Source organism: Serinus canaria, chromosome 2 (genome assembly GCF_022539315.1).
Source record: "Serinus canaria isolate serCan28SL12 chromosome 2, serCan2020, whole genome shotgun sequence".
Taxonomy (NCBI): domain Eukaryota; kingdom Metazoa; phylum Chordata; class Aves; order Passeriformes; family Fringillidae; genus Serinus; species Serinus canaria.
Window position 1 is genome coordinate 44302289 of NC_066315.1, and position 15988 is coordinate 44318276.

At 45.3% G+C, this 15988-nt stretch overlaps 1 protein-coding gene across 1 annotated transcript in view; it reads right to left on the reverse strand.

Moving 5' to 3' along the window:
* Positions 1-8239: 8239 nt before the first annotated feature.
* TMC2 (transmembrane channel like 2) overlaps positions 8240-15988 on the reverse strand; it is a 30617-nt gene continuing 22868 nt past the window's right edge. Inside the window, exons 17-20 of the mRNA XM_018909683.2 lie at positions 15327-15452; positions 10842-10920; positions 9612-9732; positions 8240-8493 (exon numbers count right to left, since the gene is read on the reverse strand). Of these exons, the coding sequence (XP_018765228.2) occupies positions 8240-8493; positions 9612-9732; positions 10842-10920; positions 15327-15452 (580 nt within the window). The remainder of the gene's footprint in view (positions 8494-9611; positions 9733-10841; positions 10921-15326; positions 15453-15988) is intronic.

The following is a 15988-nucleotide window of genomic DNA, read 5'->3' on the forward strand; positions in this document are numbered from 1 at the left end:
GCGGACACCCGGGGAGGGAAGGTACAAAGCTGCCCCTCACCTGCTTTCTGACCTCCCTGTACTAGAATGGTGCCGTCTCACCGGGACCATAAGATACCTAAAAAAACCCCAAACGACCCAAACCCTACTATTTTTCTGAGTATCTGAGTATTAAACTTTTTGCCTCTATGCTCAGCTGCAAACCTGGATCTTGACGGTAATTTCCCTAAGGCAGCAATTGTGGGATGCCGCTGGCTGTGAGTGCTCCAAGTTGAAGAAACTCTATGTTAGAAAGCCATGCTTCTTACTCATCTTTCCTGTTTGGCTTATTGATTCCAGCACTTTCTAGAATGGCTCCTCTTCTCCCTAGTACTCCCAAAGCTCCCAGGTATACAATTCACTGTGCCTGTTGGCTTTGTTTATATAGGAAGAAATTAAGCAGCGCATGCAGAGAGGGAATCAGGTGTGAACCATTTTGTCTCACTTGTTATTTTGCTGTTAGAGGTTCTAATTTGAGAGGAAAGATTTTAAAAAAAACAACAAACAACCCACCACTTCCCTCTCTGCAGCACGTTTTCCAAAGGCTCCTTTAAGCCTCTTTCCTGCTGGGTAAGGTTTTATGAGCCCCAGGTGCCACAGGCTGAAGTGTCTCCTACCATTTTCTCACAAGGACTGGTGGGGGTAGGAGGGAATGTGCTGTTGGCTTTTCTTCTTGGCTTTGTGAGGCGAACCCACTTTGTCTGTGTGCTATAAGCAGGTAGGGGTTCTTCATCATCTCTTTCAGAAGGGCTGAGAAGTCTAGCAACTAGTTTTCAAGGGCTCAAGTCCTTTGGAAAGCTTTGAGATAAATTTTAAGTCATAATTCTTTTCCCTAAGCCTGTCTTGGATTTCTGCTTGATTCTTATGCTGCCTGTGCTCATTTTATATTTTATTTTTGTTCTGTGAAAGCTACATGTTTGTGTTTATTGTTTCAAAATGCGAACTGGGATTTCTTAAACTGTACCTTGAATATAGAAGAAGGAACTTCATTAAAATGTCAAATCTGTGACTTGTGATTAAAAATATGCCAAGTTATCAACTCTGCATGGTCCCCAGGTAGGATGAGTGCTCTGTGAAGCAATTCTTTTGTGGCCTGTGCTGTCTCCCCTGGGATCTCAAGGATGGCTTGCTCTGTTAAGGTAAGTGTCAAGCTTTCTTTAAATTTTATCTTAAATCTTTTATCATTACAAGAATAGTGGATTGACCTTCCCTTCTGCTGTCCATTTGGTAGGCACTGCTCTTCTGCTGTAAAGATAATTGCAACGCAAAATACAGAGGAGAGCAAGGAATGCCTCCCATGGTGCAGTGTGAGCCAGAGGGGAGCAGGGTTGGCATCAGGCACAGAGCAGCTGCCTCCTTGCTCTCCCAGGCTGGGGGAGCTCAGCAGCTGTGGTGGCAGCTATGTTGCTGGTACCACAGGGACCCCTGTGGCAAATGTGTGGTTAGCACATCTTCCTGGTTAGATGAGATTTAAGGGATGCTGTCTAGGATGCATCTGGGTGTTGTGGAGCCCCCAAAACTGCCCAGAGGCTCCCTGCTCACCTGGAAGGCCAGGTGGAACAGCAGTTTCACAAATAGTTTAAACAGATGTTACTTTCAGAGGCTCTGCCTTGCCTTCTACATTCTCTCCTCTGAAATCGAGGTCTGGTGGTCATGACACTGGGCCTTCCCTGGAGATGGATTACAAGAGATTTCCACCACTTCTGCACAAAGGAATTGCTTTTGTCCATGGGTCAATGCTCAGGGTAGTGCTAAGGCAGATGTTTCCCCACTGTTTGCTCTCTGTGGCTGTGGCATGACAGTGGTGGGGAAAGCTGAGCAGAAGCTGTGGAGAGTTCCACAGGCAGAGCTGCAGCTGCTTGTGAAGAAAGCCTTGCCAGTGGCTCATTTGTTGTGTTTGCAAATGCAGTATCAAAATGCTTCTGCAGCCTTTTCCTCCAAAAACTTCAAGGCTTCTTGGGGAGCAGAAGCTGAGTTTGCCAGGGCCCTGTGCAAAAGCCCTGCAGCCCTGACCACTGCAGCAGCTGCAGATGGAACTGGGGGACCTGCAAGCTGCAGTGGTGCTGCTGTGGTGGCAGTGAAGCTCCATTGGTGTTCAGGCAGTGTTTGTGCTGCTCTGTCCAAGCTGCTGTAGCAAAGTGCTCCGGTTAATGAAAAAGACATGGGTTTTATTATGGTGGTTTTTTTTTTTTTCCTTTCTTCCTGGCCTTGAGCCCTCCAGGCACCTTATTAAAATAAATCTGATAATAGCCTTCATATTTTGAAGATCCTACATATCTGCCAAGGCACTGAATTATTTACTGCTGCTGCTGCTGCTATCCAAAAAAACCCAGAAGTCCCATATGTGTGAAATGTTTCTTAATTAGAGGAAGGTTTGGATCTGCAGGCTTTTGTAGGAGGTAAGCCTTGGCTCCCCCAAACAACTTTGCTTTGAGGGAGGGAGAATGGAGGAAGGGGGAGAACTCAGCTGCTTGGGATGTTTCTGCAGCTGCTCTTCCTTGGAAAAATGAGTTAGTAATGCTATTAAAATAATGTTCCACCTCCTACTAACCTGGTCTGTACACTTGATCACTGTGGTGGTTTGTCTTTCCTCAAGCAGTCCAGGTAACAGTGCTGTGCTGCTATGGTTGTTTTCATTTTATTTTCAACTGAGCTGAAGTTATTTTTTCTCCCTCCCACATTGCCAGGAGAGGGATGACACTGGCAGCTTCTGCAAGCATTGCTGGGCTCCTAATGGAGAAGCTCTGCTGCTTTTATATCCTGCAGCTGTTTCGTTGCACAGCTTTTTCACTGCCTTGTGTAGCAGGGGTGGGTGCAGTGTGCCCTTACCCCCACGCTGGCTCTAAGGCAGGTGCAGGGCTGTTGAATTTCTTACCCTCCTGATTTCCCAGCTCTGTGAGCTGGGTTAAAGGATGCCAAACCCCACTCTTGTCCCTTGGCCACGAGTCTCCAGAGAGGACAGCTGAGATCAGCACTGGGGATTCTTGTGTCCCCCTCTGTTGCTCTCCTGCCTGGGTCTGGTCCCCAGGAGGTGGAGAAGACTCTCAGTGGTTGTCCCTCTCCTTCCCTTGGCTTCTCTGCCACCGCATGGAGGTTTGATGCTGATGCACATGAAGCCCTTCCTTGCTGGGAAATGGCATCTGTCTCTCCATCCATCCCTGGGTGCCTGTCAGCTCTCCTCCCTCCACCTGCATGCTTGGAGCACCAGCTGCAGAGAGAAATCTCTGTGCTTCAGTGCTTTCTGGTTCTGCTGTCAATCATGGAGGAGTGGTGCAGAAAATAATAAAGATTCTGAAACATTTTAAAAATCCACTCATCTTGCTCTCAGTGCCTGTGTGGCTACATGCAGTCTGTGGATTCACAGACTGTCTCCTGATAGGTGGGAGATTGGTGGCCTTTGTTTGCTGAGGTCATGCAGAACCTGGGTATTCTCTGAGTAGCACCATGTGGTACCAATTTAAGATTTAGAGACAGTGCTCACATCTGGGTTTGGATGTTTATAGATGTTGGAATGGAGGAGGACCCCAGGGAGTTGTGTCCTGTGATTGCAGCAGGGCCAAGCCTCCCTGCATTAGCTGACACAGCACAGCATTGTGTTGGAACAGTCCATTTAAAACACAAGGCTGACTTCTGATTCAGCACTGATGACTACGGTCTGGGAGAAATGGGCCAGGACCTGAAATCCTGGGGTTTCAGAGTCACTTTTTTCCCCAGGGGAAAACTGAATCTGAGCATTTGGGAGTGATAAAGCCTTGGCTGCAGATGAAGCTAGGCTGCCACCTGCCAAAGGACAAGCTGCTGCCTCAGGGCTCAGGCAAACGGCAAGAAAACCATGACAGAGAGCAAAAAACATCCCCACGGCTGTCAGGCTGGAGAGCTGCTAACATTGCATGCAACATGGATCAAAATTGGGGGGAATCACTAATTTAAAGTCTTTTGGCAAGCACTCAGGTTTTTTATTCTTTAACCAGGGCATTTTTACTTTGAAGGGATGTGATTTAGAGAGGTGGTGGAGTGAGGCTCAAAGGTCTGTCTGACCCGCTTTGGTGCCAGCAAAAGCACTGATCCGTGGCTGCAGAGAGTGCAGGGAGGGGTCTGAACAAGCTGGGGCACAGGAAGGTGGGAGACCTGCTGTACCCATGGCCTGCTGGGGTCAGGCAAGGGTCCAAAGGACATTACATTAATTCTTAGTGCATCTTCACCAACAGAGAAGCTGCTCTGGTGCTGCTGACACTGGCAGGGGCCCTGCTCCACTGGGCTTCTGCCAGTCTGTGAATGTCCTCCTTTGCATGGGGCAGCTATTTCTAGAAATAACCTCTTGACTTTTTGAAAGCAAAACTCAGCAAACTGATTTTTGATGAAATTCTGAAGTTTTTTTAATCCATCGCTTTCTTGTATTTCCTGGTTTTTGGTTTGGTTTTTTTTTTTTTTTTTGTTGTTGTTGTTATTGTTGTTGTTTTTGTTTTGTTTTGTTTTTGTTTGTTTGTTTGTTTTTGTTTTTTTAGGGTTCTGGTCGCCTTTATGAGCCAAAGATATCAAGAAAAGAGCTATGGCTCTACAAATGAGCACAACACAGTATTTAAGCTCTTAATTCCTGTGAGGAAACAGATACTTCAGTGATTTTTTTTTGGGTTAGACCTTTAAAGCAGAATCCTTTTAGAATTTGTCTCATGTCTGACCTAACCAGACTCCTTTGCTCAGTTCCCTGAAGGTGGACATTCCCAGACTGGCACTGGCAGAGCTCCTGCCTTGCCAGACAGGAGCTTGTGGGGCTCCTCAAGCTTGTGGGGCTGGATAAACTGATAAAATCCCAGTCTCCATCATCAGGAATTTTCTCTGGGAAGTGTTTTTTGGCTGTCTTCTTACCTGGATTTGTCAGAGGAGGTTTTTTAGGGAAGGTCTGAGAAACTGGTGCTGGTGCCAGTGCAGCCTGTATTCTTTGTCCCTACAATGGCTCCTGTGGTGTCTAGAGCCTGTTTGTAGGTGAGAGGTTTCTTTAGCTTGGATGTCCAGCTGAAAACCCTCCTCAGCACCCTGAAAGAAACTACAAATCTATCCCCAGAGCTCTGGCTTGTTGGCTGGTATGAGAAAACCCTCTTCCCTGTCCATGAGCAGAGAAAAATTCCGAAGAAGAGCAGAGGTGGGTAGCACACAAGACCTCTGCATCTCACATTTTCAAGCAGGGTGACAATTCTATTTCGTGGAGGTTCAGAATTTGTGATAAATGGCTTTGTCATAGTGCAGGGTTAGCTATAGGAGAAGAGGATGAAAGCTCAAGGCAATCTTGACTGCTTGTTTAGGGTACGTGAGGTTATCAGGAAAAAGAGTGCTGTCAGTAGTGGTGGCATCCAGAGCTTGTTTCCCTTTCTCTCCTTGGAAAGCTTCATATAAGCCACCTGAAAATACAAGTTCAGGTGTTTCAAGGTTCCCTTTTGAAAAGAACTTACTGTCCTCCTGCAGCAAAAAAAGCTGATTTTTCTGCTTTGGAGAACCTAAGGTGCCTTGATACCAAATACAACCTCAGTGTATTCTTTGCATTCTTTTCTGGGTTTATGAGCAAACCTGCTTAATGGTGTTCTCTGCTTTTCTCTGCTCAATGAGAGTACAGAAAGCAGCTTATCTTGTATACAGCTGGGCACTTTATGATAGAAATGTCTGACTTATGTTTTCGACCCTAAAAGAGAGGAGTGCACGTTGTTATCCCCTTCACAGCTCATGTTTAGCCATGTGTTTTGCAAAATTGCCCTTTAATTTTTTTTTATTTTGCTGAGGTTCTTGTTCATTAGTAACACTGAGCAGATGCTCTGCCTGGCCATGCAAACTGAAAACTGATGCCCATGAGAGCTGCCTGTTTAAAAACAAATCTCTGATGAGAAGGATAATAAAATGATTAAGCTTAGATATTTCCTTTTGTTTTTTTACCAAAACCTCTTGGCTGCAGCATTTGAGCTAGTGGCAGTGTAAGATGTGAAACATTTGCAATGCAGAGGGCTCTTCCAGTCATCTATGAATGCAAGCTGAGAGCTGTGAGAGATGTTACTAGGAGGTTCCCAGTACTCACCACTGAGATTTTCTCTGTTCTTTTTCCCTCTTTCCCCTTGAAGTTAGACTGAGCCCTGGAGGAAGATTGGGATGGATGCAGTCTTTCAACAAATGTTAGGGGGTTGGAAATCAATGTTCAGACAAGGGCTTTTCGCTGTTTCTAACATTTCTAACAATATTAAAATAGGAATGAAACCAAACACTACTGAATATTCCAGTGAGTTTGTGGAGTTTAACCTTCGGTTGCATGTGAATAACTGGTAAATGGACTCAAAACTCCAAGAGATAAATGATCATGAGGACTGGGTGTTGGCATTTTTACACCTTTCATGACTCTTGTGCTCTGACAGAGGACCCCACTGTGGATTGGATTGGGGCAGAGAGTTGCCACACAAATCTGGCTGATATTATCACCCTTGTATCCTGGAGTCTCTGAGCCTGCAACAGACACTGATCAATGGGTGCACCTAATGTATTCTAATTAGAGATAAACAAGCCTTGGAGGGCTAATTAGCTAATGGGCAGTTGTGTGCTGCAGAGATGACACAGGGCTTTGGAATGCTCCATATTATTGCTGGTCTGATTCAGAGAGAATCCAAATCTTGTAGTAGTTACTAATCCAGTCTAAGTCTGCCTCTGCTTCTCTGGTTTTCAAAACCTGTCTGGAGTTCTTTATGTCTTTTTGATAATGCTTCTTGTTGCCCTCATCTGTGTGCAGGCATGTATGCACACACATCCTTCCAGCCTCTTTTGGTTAGCTAGCACAGGTGAGTGAGATCTGAGGCCACGTTCTCCCCTTTCCAAATTGTGTTTCAGTGTGAGCTGAGGAGTGGAGAGGAGGAGAGTGCTCTTCCTTGGTATGCAACCACTCCCTAAGGTACCAGAGTCTGCAGGGCAGACAGGCTGTGCCAAAATCGGGGCACTGTGTTGTTTCTGTGACATCCTTCTGGGCTGGCAGGCTGGAACACCTTCCCCCAGCACTTTCTGACCAATATGGACACCTCCAAGGAAGGATTTCTCCTGGGAAAGGCCTTCCCTTGTCTGACTTTTCTCCAGTTCAGTGAATGGGTATCTCTGCAGAGAGCTCACCACAACCATGTTGTATCAGCAACTCACAGTAAAGAGGCCAAGACCTTTTCTGTGGGACCCAGATTGGAGAAATGTCCTTCCAAGCCCAGGAAATAAATCAAATTATTCATCTGAAGGATATGTGGAGGCTTCATGAGAGAATGACCAACCCTGACCACAACAGTGTCCTGGGAACAGCCAAACTGACTTTGAGCTGTGCACCAGGAACAGCTGTTTCTAGAAACAACCCCTTGACTTTTCTGTATTTGAAAGCAAATGCAATGATTTAATTTTGGAAGAAATTCTGAAGTCTCCCTTTATTTATCTCTTGCTTGCATCTCCTGGAAGTACTTCTCTACTGTTATTAAATGGCAACAGGAATTTCTCAATGGTTATAATCAGAAACTAGGCCAAGGCACTGTTAGTCTCTCAGTTGTGCTGGGTGGTGTTGCTAGACTAGGAATCACATCCAGGGACTGAAATAATGGTGCAAGCTGCTGTCAACAGACTGTGAGAAGAGGAGTGGAGTGGGAACCTAGAGAAAGTGGTGGTGAGATTGAAAGATGAAAGTTTGGACTTTAGACTATAGGAAAACTGTGACAAGGGACAAAATGCAGCTGAAAAAGAATTCCTCTGGTAGGAATCCTCTACTCCTAGTAGCAGCTGCCTTGAGGCTGAGCAGGGACGCTCAATTTTTTTATAAGAATACTAAATTCTTCAGGCAAAGGAGCAACAGAAAGAACCCACAACAAACCTCTGTTTAAATGACAGGTAAAGTCACACCACTTTTATTAATTAAAGAAGCTGTTGAAAGTGCTGGCAAGCACTTCCTCCACAGAGCAAGTTAGTGGCCACAGGGCTGCATCCTGTGAGAAGCATTTCAGCAATGTCACGGCTGATTTTTGTTCTGACCACCTCCCATTCCCCTTGGGATCAAAATCAGCACAGCCCTCGGGGGTGACAACTCAGAAGTACTACTAAGTGTCTAAACAAATCTGTATTAAGAGTGTTGGGTAGATGCAGAGCACCGGGAGTGGATGTCCAGCACGCGGGAATCATTTCCTACCAAAACTACAGCGGTTCCTGCAGCACAGGAGGAACTTGGCTGAGGTTATCGAGCAGCCCGTGGGAAGCAGGGCTGCCCTCTCCCTCTTCCAGGGACTGGTCCCAGGGGGTGTCCCCATGGCCTGGGCTGGCCAGGGTAGGGTGCCCAAACGCCCAGTGTCCGTGGCTGTGCCACAAACACTTGTGAAGGTGGGGTGAGTGCTGCTCCCCTCCTGCCGGCCATGGGACTGCCAGCCAGGGCTTCTCCTCTGCCTGGTTTCCTGGCAGGGCTGGATCCATTTGGAGACTCGATTTTCTTGTCTAGAACAAAGATTATGAATGTTATTTTCTTTGTAGCAAGCACTGCCTTTTGTCCTCTCCCCAGTGGCTGCTGTTTCTTCTCTGTGCAATATCCAGAGTGTCTGGGGATTTGTGTTTGAGCATCCTAGTGAAGGAACCAGGAATAAGAATGTTCTCCCCCCAACTCAACAGCCAGTTCCTGTCTCTGCTGCCCAGGCCCTCTTTTCAGGCTCTTACTGATGCATTGATAAGACACAATAATCCTACCAGCCATGCTGGGACACACCTAGGCATGGGGTGTGGTGGGTTTTAGTCTTTATTTTCAGTCTGATTTTAGTCTTTATTTTCAGTGCACTCAAAACACTGCCAGCACTATTTCCGTTTAAATGAATGCCTTGAGTCTGCTTTGGAGGGGATCTGTACTGGGCTGCTCTGAGCCTTCCAGTTTGCCTCAGCCCATCAGATTCAAGTGGCTTTTGGTGGTACTAGTCTGCTTTTCTCACCTGTACCAGGATAAAATCAAAATTTTTCAGGTGATTTTCACAAGTGAGAGCCAGAGGCTCTGACAGTCAGGAAGTGGCTGGTTGAGATTGAGCCTGGAGGATCCATTTTCTTTGAAAATAACCCAGTCCTGGTGCTAATGCCTCCTCCTGGTTCTTTCTGCCCATGGGCCTCCACAGCAGATCTTAAAGCATGCATTTATTTACCCGAAGACTTAACCCAATCCTGTGAAAAGTTTCTGCCTCATTCATCATGAATTTTCCAATGAAAAGCTCAACTCAGGAATTAAAAGTCTGACTCAACTCACCAGCCCTGAAACAACACTGAGTTTAAACACTGTTCCCAGAATAAATTGCTGGTTTCATGACCAGCATGGTTAATAGTTGAGATGTGAATCATAATTTTGGATTACAATTCCCACTGTGGCAAGCCTGTGTGAGATATAATCCAGTCTAAAAAGGTGCCCTTGCTGAGTGTCTATTGGCAGGTGGACTTCGGAGAGGACAAAATCTGTGCAAATGATACTCATCCAATCCCTTGCTAAGGTGTGTCCCTCCAGTTTCTCAGTCCTACCAGTCACTTTGGTGGCTGAATGGGCCCTTTCAGAAGTGTCATGGGGACATTGTATTAATTTTTACCTTCTGCATGTTTGGGGGGGCTTTCAGTCTTCATATTTGGTGTGAGTAAATCCTCCAGATCTTGCAGCATAGGGTTGGTGCTGGCTTTGTTGTTTCTCTTGTTTTTCTCCTCTTCTCGTTGCTGCATGAATAAAAACCATTTGGTTTAGTTAAAAACTGCAGGTGTAATCTGGGAGATGGTGGCCTTGTGTCGTGTTTGCCTGGCTAAGTGTTTGTTGGTATGAATGAATCTCTTTGCCAAGTTCAAGGTGCTGAACCCGCTCCAGTGATCAAGTGTTTCCAGGAAAGAAAGTACAACCCAGGCAGGACTGGAAAACAGTGGCTCTGCTCCTGTTAGGGCAAAGCACTTGCAGATAACATGGTTTAGGTCCATCAGGCTGTCTGTGTGTTCCTACAGTTACCAATCTGCCCCCTCTGGTGTGTTGGTTAGTTTTAAATGTAAGCCTCTTGTGAGAGTGAGTGTCAGGGATAAATGCCAGAGGAAGAGGGTATGGCAGCACAGGGATGGGCTGTAGGGCTGTCTTTGGCTTTACTTGCAAACATTTAGGGCTGCAAAAGATTTTCTTGTGGATAGTAGACGGAATCTGTACTTTTGGATAGGGCCTGGTCTTGCTTTGTCATCCCTTTAGCCCTGATCCCAGCCAGGCTGTGTAGCATGACATGGAGTGCCCCAAAATGTGAGCATGCTGCAGCACAGGTTCACCTCCTGCAGTACTCCAGGATGCCCTTTGCACCAGGACACTTCCTTTAAGCCAAGTGACTGATTCTGAATTTGAGCACTTGAATGTAATTTATAGAGTCCCACTTCTCAGTGCTCACATCCTCACTTTTAATGTTGCACCAATCTCTGCTTTATGTGGCACTGCTTCCTTGGCTTGGATCCTGTCCTGTGCCACTGAAATGGCTGTGGTTTTCTTGGGCTTATCGTTGTTCCTGGGAAATCTCAGACACCAAAGCATTGTCTGAACTTTGAGGTAACTTACTCTTGTAGATGACGACCACAGTTTATGGGAAAGCCAGCTGTAGTTCTGATGTATGAAATAGCAGGCTATTATGGGATGTGGCCACGCTGCACAGCTAGATGTTAAATGCCATCAGAGGGGACTGAACAAGCAAAAAATACGTCATCCTCTTCTGTCACCAAAGTGAAGAGTGAGTTAAAGCATATGCTACACATCAAAATTTAAGTGCATGATGTTTCAAAAGTGGTTTTGCCAGATCAGTACCTACCATTTGCATTTTCTTCTTCAGCTCTGCGTTGGCACGCTGATATGCTTTGGACACAGCATTCAGGTAATAGATGGTGAGGCTAGAAAAGAGAGCATGTTGCTGTAGTGATAGGATGAGGAGAAAGAGAAAGTTTCACAAGGAAGGAACATGTAATTTTTTGCTTACCTTCTAATTCTTAATTTCCCCACCAGTTGTCTCTAAAAAAATTTCTTTTAGAAGCTCGAGGTTTAAGAAAAATTTGTGCTGCCTGTGGCATGGTTAGCTGAGTCAGGCTGAGCCCATCTAAATCTCAGCTCTCCTCAAACAGAAGAAAAATGACCAGCCTGCCCTCATGCCTCCTCTTTGGCTGGCCATGGGCTCTCTCTGCTTCCTTTGCACCAACCTTGGGGAAACCCGGCACCAGCCTTGAGATGGAACTGCCCCCAGGTAACACAGGGACCTTAGGAAAAACTGGAAAACCAGGGAAACAGTGGTAGAATAGGACTTTGACACCTCTCCTGAACAGCAGTGCTCAAGGATCAGCCCTCCTTCTCCCTTTTCCAGGACCATCCTGTATCCGTGGACAGGGCCCTTGAGGGCAAGCAGAAGCCAGGTTGGAGCAGAGCCATGGGCTTTTGTTTTGATCCTCTCTTCTCCAAAAAGGGCATGCTAAAGCCAAGGGAAAACTGAGCCAAGCTGGAGGGAACTGAGAGGCAAGTGGGGATGGAAGAGGGCATGCTGGCTGCCAGCCTCTGGCACACAGGGAGGCTGTGCTTTAGAACATGCCCAAGTGTCTGAGTCTGTCTTGCCACCTCTGACACTCACCAGCCAGTAGTATTTTGGTCGTAAAAAAAAATGTCCCTTCCTGCTTTTGTGGAGTGCCTTTGTCTTTCTAAATTATAACCATCATCTGCTCAGTGACTCCAGGCCATTTCCAGGAAAAGTACCAGCCTTTCAATTCACTGCTATAGTTGTTTGGGGTATTTTTTTTTTTAATAAAGTAGAAAATTCTCTTATAGAAGGATAACAAAGGTAGGGAAAGAAAAACGGTTTCCATAACCTGTGTGTGTTGCTCCAGCCTGGGTTCATCAACCTCAAGCCAGACTTGAGGATTTCATCAACTGAGTGCCTGACCCTAAGCCCAGCAAGGCACCTTGTACTGGCATGTGGGTTTCCAGGTGGAAGATCAGGAAGTGGTGCTTAGGATTGCCTTTCTTGAGGCTTTTTACAGAATTCTCTTTAGAGGAAACACATTTGCTTCCTTTTGCCTAACATTAACCCAAACTTAGTCTTGATGATCTGGGCTCTTTGTCCTGCAGATCCTCTTGGACATTGTTTTCTCTTTTTGTTCTTCTGTAAAGGTTTATTATTATTTTAGTTTTATTTCTTTTATGTCATTGAGCTCATCATCTAGAAAATGCTACTTTGTAATCAGGGCTGAGAATAAGAATGGTGTTGATAACACACTGATATTTTCATTTTGCCAATTCTTGTTTGTCCTAATTTGAGCAAGGACCTTTGTTTGTGTCTCAAGCTCTGCCAGAGGAGGTACACAAAAGAAACTGGGACAGGGCATAGGTGGGACAGGTGACCTGAACTGACCAAAGGGATATTCCATACTATACAATGTCATGCCTGGTGTATAAATAGGGGGGTTGCCTTTAACAGGGGCCAATCTGGTTTTGGGATGGGGGTCTGGCATCAGTCAGTGGGTGGTGAGTGACTGTATTGTGTGTCATTTATTTTTCTCTTTTTGTTATCATTATCATTTACCATTATTTCTATATTTTACTTTGATTTTGATTATTGAATAGCTCTTATCTCAATCTGCAAGTTTTTCTTTGATTCCACCTCCTCATTCAACCAGGATTGGAGAGAGACAGAAGAGGTCATGCAAGTAGCTGGGTAGTACCTAATTTCTGTGTGGGTTTAAACCATGACACCCTGGCACCCCTCTTCTCTGATGTATTGCTTCCCCAGTTCTGGGAAGAGTGTGGGTCACTGTCCTTTTCTAGCCTGCAGAGGAATTTTAATTTTTACCCCTTCTTGATACAGTAAAATGCTTCTATCTTCTGCCAGGAAGCTCTGCAGGCCACAGCTTGAAATCCTACTCTCAGCCTGAGTGGGATTAGGGCATGTGCCCATGGGCACAGTATCTTTCATTCTTCTTTCTCTGTATTTCCTATTTCCCTTGTCCTTGGGCAGTTAAAAGCAGGACAGTAAGCTTGACACCCTTGTCACTCACTGGACCCCATTATTGTTTGGAACCAGGAGCTAAGAACTGAAATAAATAGAAGATGCATTTTGGATTGCACCTGGATAAAAGAGAAGTGGTTGTCATGACTAGAGAAAATGACTTAATTCAGTCCATAGTAAGTGGAAAACACATTTTTTGAGAGACTGCAATGAAAATCAACAGACTGTCCATTTATGATCCGCCTGTTGCTCTTTTTAGAGGCTATTTTTAGTTAGGCTGGATTGCAGGTTGCCTTGCCTGCTGCTTTTGAGAGCTTCTGGCTCCATGCTCATCAGGACTAAATGAAGCTTTTGCATTTCCCTGGTTTCAGTCTCTTGGAAAACTGGATGGGGTTCATCACATGGACTGGCTCCAGCTTAACCCTGTCTGCCTGTCAGCACCACAGCAGAAGTTGAAGATTTACGGAGACCCGGCAGAAAAATGGGCATTTGACTGAAAAGGAGGAGAGACAAGGGCCAAAAAGCCTTAAAAAACAGCCTGGTTTTTTCACTGTGATCTTGTTTGGGATTACCACAGGCAAGGTGAGCACGTAGATAACAGGCAGTGCCTCTGCAAGGCACCCAATGCTCTCAGGGCACGTGAGAGCCACTGCCAAGGGGCCATAGGTCTGACTGGTCCAGGCACCACAGGGGAAGCCACTGCTTTAGGGCTGGGACTCTCTTGGGAGCTGAAGAGCTGGAAATGACAAGTGTGTAATTTATACAGGCCATACAGGCAGTGTATCTGGCTGCAAAGTGAGGATGTTTTAGGGAAAATGGGCATAAGGCATCTCTCAGAGGGGAGTCGGGGCAGGGACAAAACTCTGTCTCAAGGAGAGTTGGACTGCTGGTGAAGCTGTGGTGTGGGAATAGCCAGCACTGGGAAGGTGTGATAAAAGGTGTCTCTTCAACAAATAAACAGAATTTGTGCTGTTACTTTTCCCAGCTGACAGTGGAGGAAAGGGCGGGAGATTGTCACCGGAAAAAAAAAACCAAAACCATTATTTTCAAAAGTATTACTCTCTCCCATCAGCTTTTTTGAGGGCTGCATCAAAGCCTCAGAAACCTGGCCTGCAGCCCTTTTGTAAAGGTGGCCTATTTGGGGTGTTCTGCACTCTTCATTTTGTGTTTGCCCAAGCACCTGCCAGTGCTGCTGTGAAGCCCAGAGGACCAGAGTTTCTAATTCAGTAATGTGCTTGGCCATGCTGGGGTGTGGTGTGAGACTTGTCTCCTGCACAGACCTGATCTGGTCTGTACAGGTGTAGGATCAGCCTGCACAACTTACAGTACCTGATCATCCTTTTGGGGTTAAAATGAGCAAGTAGTTTGAGGCAGGTAGAGGGGTGACATGTCATTTTCAGTTTAATTAGGATTTTTGTCAGGTTGTTTGTATAAGAAACTTTGTATGGAACTAGTATTTGATATAATTTGATGGCATTACCTTCAGTGTAGCTATGCAGGATGAAGCATCACAGTGCCCAAGGGCAGCTGTGCTGGATCAGCCCAGAGGCTCATCTCCAATGTGTGGATACCCCAGAAAGAGTCAGAGCAGGAATCTCTGTGTGTAACTGGCTCCCCAGCTCTGTCCCCATCTCCCATTGATTAGTCTGAAGTGCTCAGAACTGCCTACAGAATTTGGCCAGAGCCCTCTTACTCATTTTGATAGCTTTGTAAAGCCTCAAGAACGGTGCCAAAAATAAATTTTCAAATAAAAGGAGAGCTAATCCTAATACTGCTGAAGGTGCTGGGGATTTAAGTTTGATTTCAAAGCTGAAATGATCAAACGGCACTAAAACAAATAACAGATGTATTATTTGAAAAATGAAAAAGTAAAACCCCCCAAACCCAAACAAAGCTCACAACTCTTCACATTTTTGGAACATGTAATTTTTGAGTGCCCTGTCTTGGCTGTGCTCTAAATACCACCAGCTGTGACAGAAATTGCTTCTCCAAAAGGCACCAGGCTGAGACTGTCCATTTCTTTCCTGCTGGCTACAGAAAATTTTTCATATGGAAGCTGTGACAGCTTAGATATCTACAAGGCCTCTGTCAGCAATGTGTTTCATCCACAAAGTTGTGTTTAATTGGGTCAGATAATTAAATTTTAGGAAATTGGGTTAGGCAAAGGTAAGGGGGGTAGGGAGCATGTGTCTGCTCTAATCCATGCTGTTATCTCAGCAGAACCTTTACTTAGACTTGACTAGTGTACCAGAATGTTTTTTCCAACCTTCTCCCCCAAGCCAAGCATGTAATATTGCAATGAAAACTTACACCATGAGCAGAATTGCAGGTATGATCAGTCCTGGATTTGCCACATAGCTGAAGATCTTGGCAACAAAAAGTGGAAAATCGAGCTCGATGGTCTCTTGAATGACATCATACATCCTTTTCTTTCCACTGGGAAGACAAACAGCCAGTTAAGGAGTGTAGGTATCCTCTGGAGGGAGAAAATGCCCCATAGTCTCATGGTGCTAAGCAGCACGTTTCACCTCTCTTTCTATGAACATCAGCTTGCCGAAGGCCACAAAGGAGTTTTAAAATGCCTTTATTTGAAATTATCTATTGGTTCATTTATCCCCTCACTCTCTCCCCTCATTGACTATACAATTAATCTTTGCTAGGCCAACTTGCTCCTGGAGTCAATACCTTTATTTCCTTGCCTGACTCCTTTATGAGTCCTGACTGTTTACCCCTCTGAAATAGATAAAACCCTACAGACTGCAGAAACCACATATTTCTGATGAATATCTTGTTAAGTATGGCCTTTTCATGGTAGAGATGACTTTCCATATGCAAATTCCAGCTTTCTGAAATAATGAGCCAACTTGAAGAGCTGCTAAGTAATGACAAAAATAGCAAGCTGTGATTATTGCTTAATAGGAGACTCAGTGAAAGAGTAATTTCAAACGGGATTGATAAAGCAGATGAGAGTA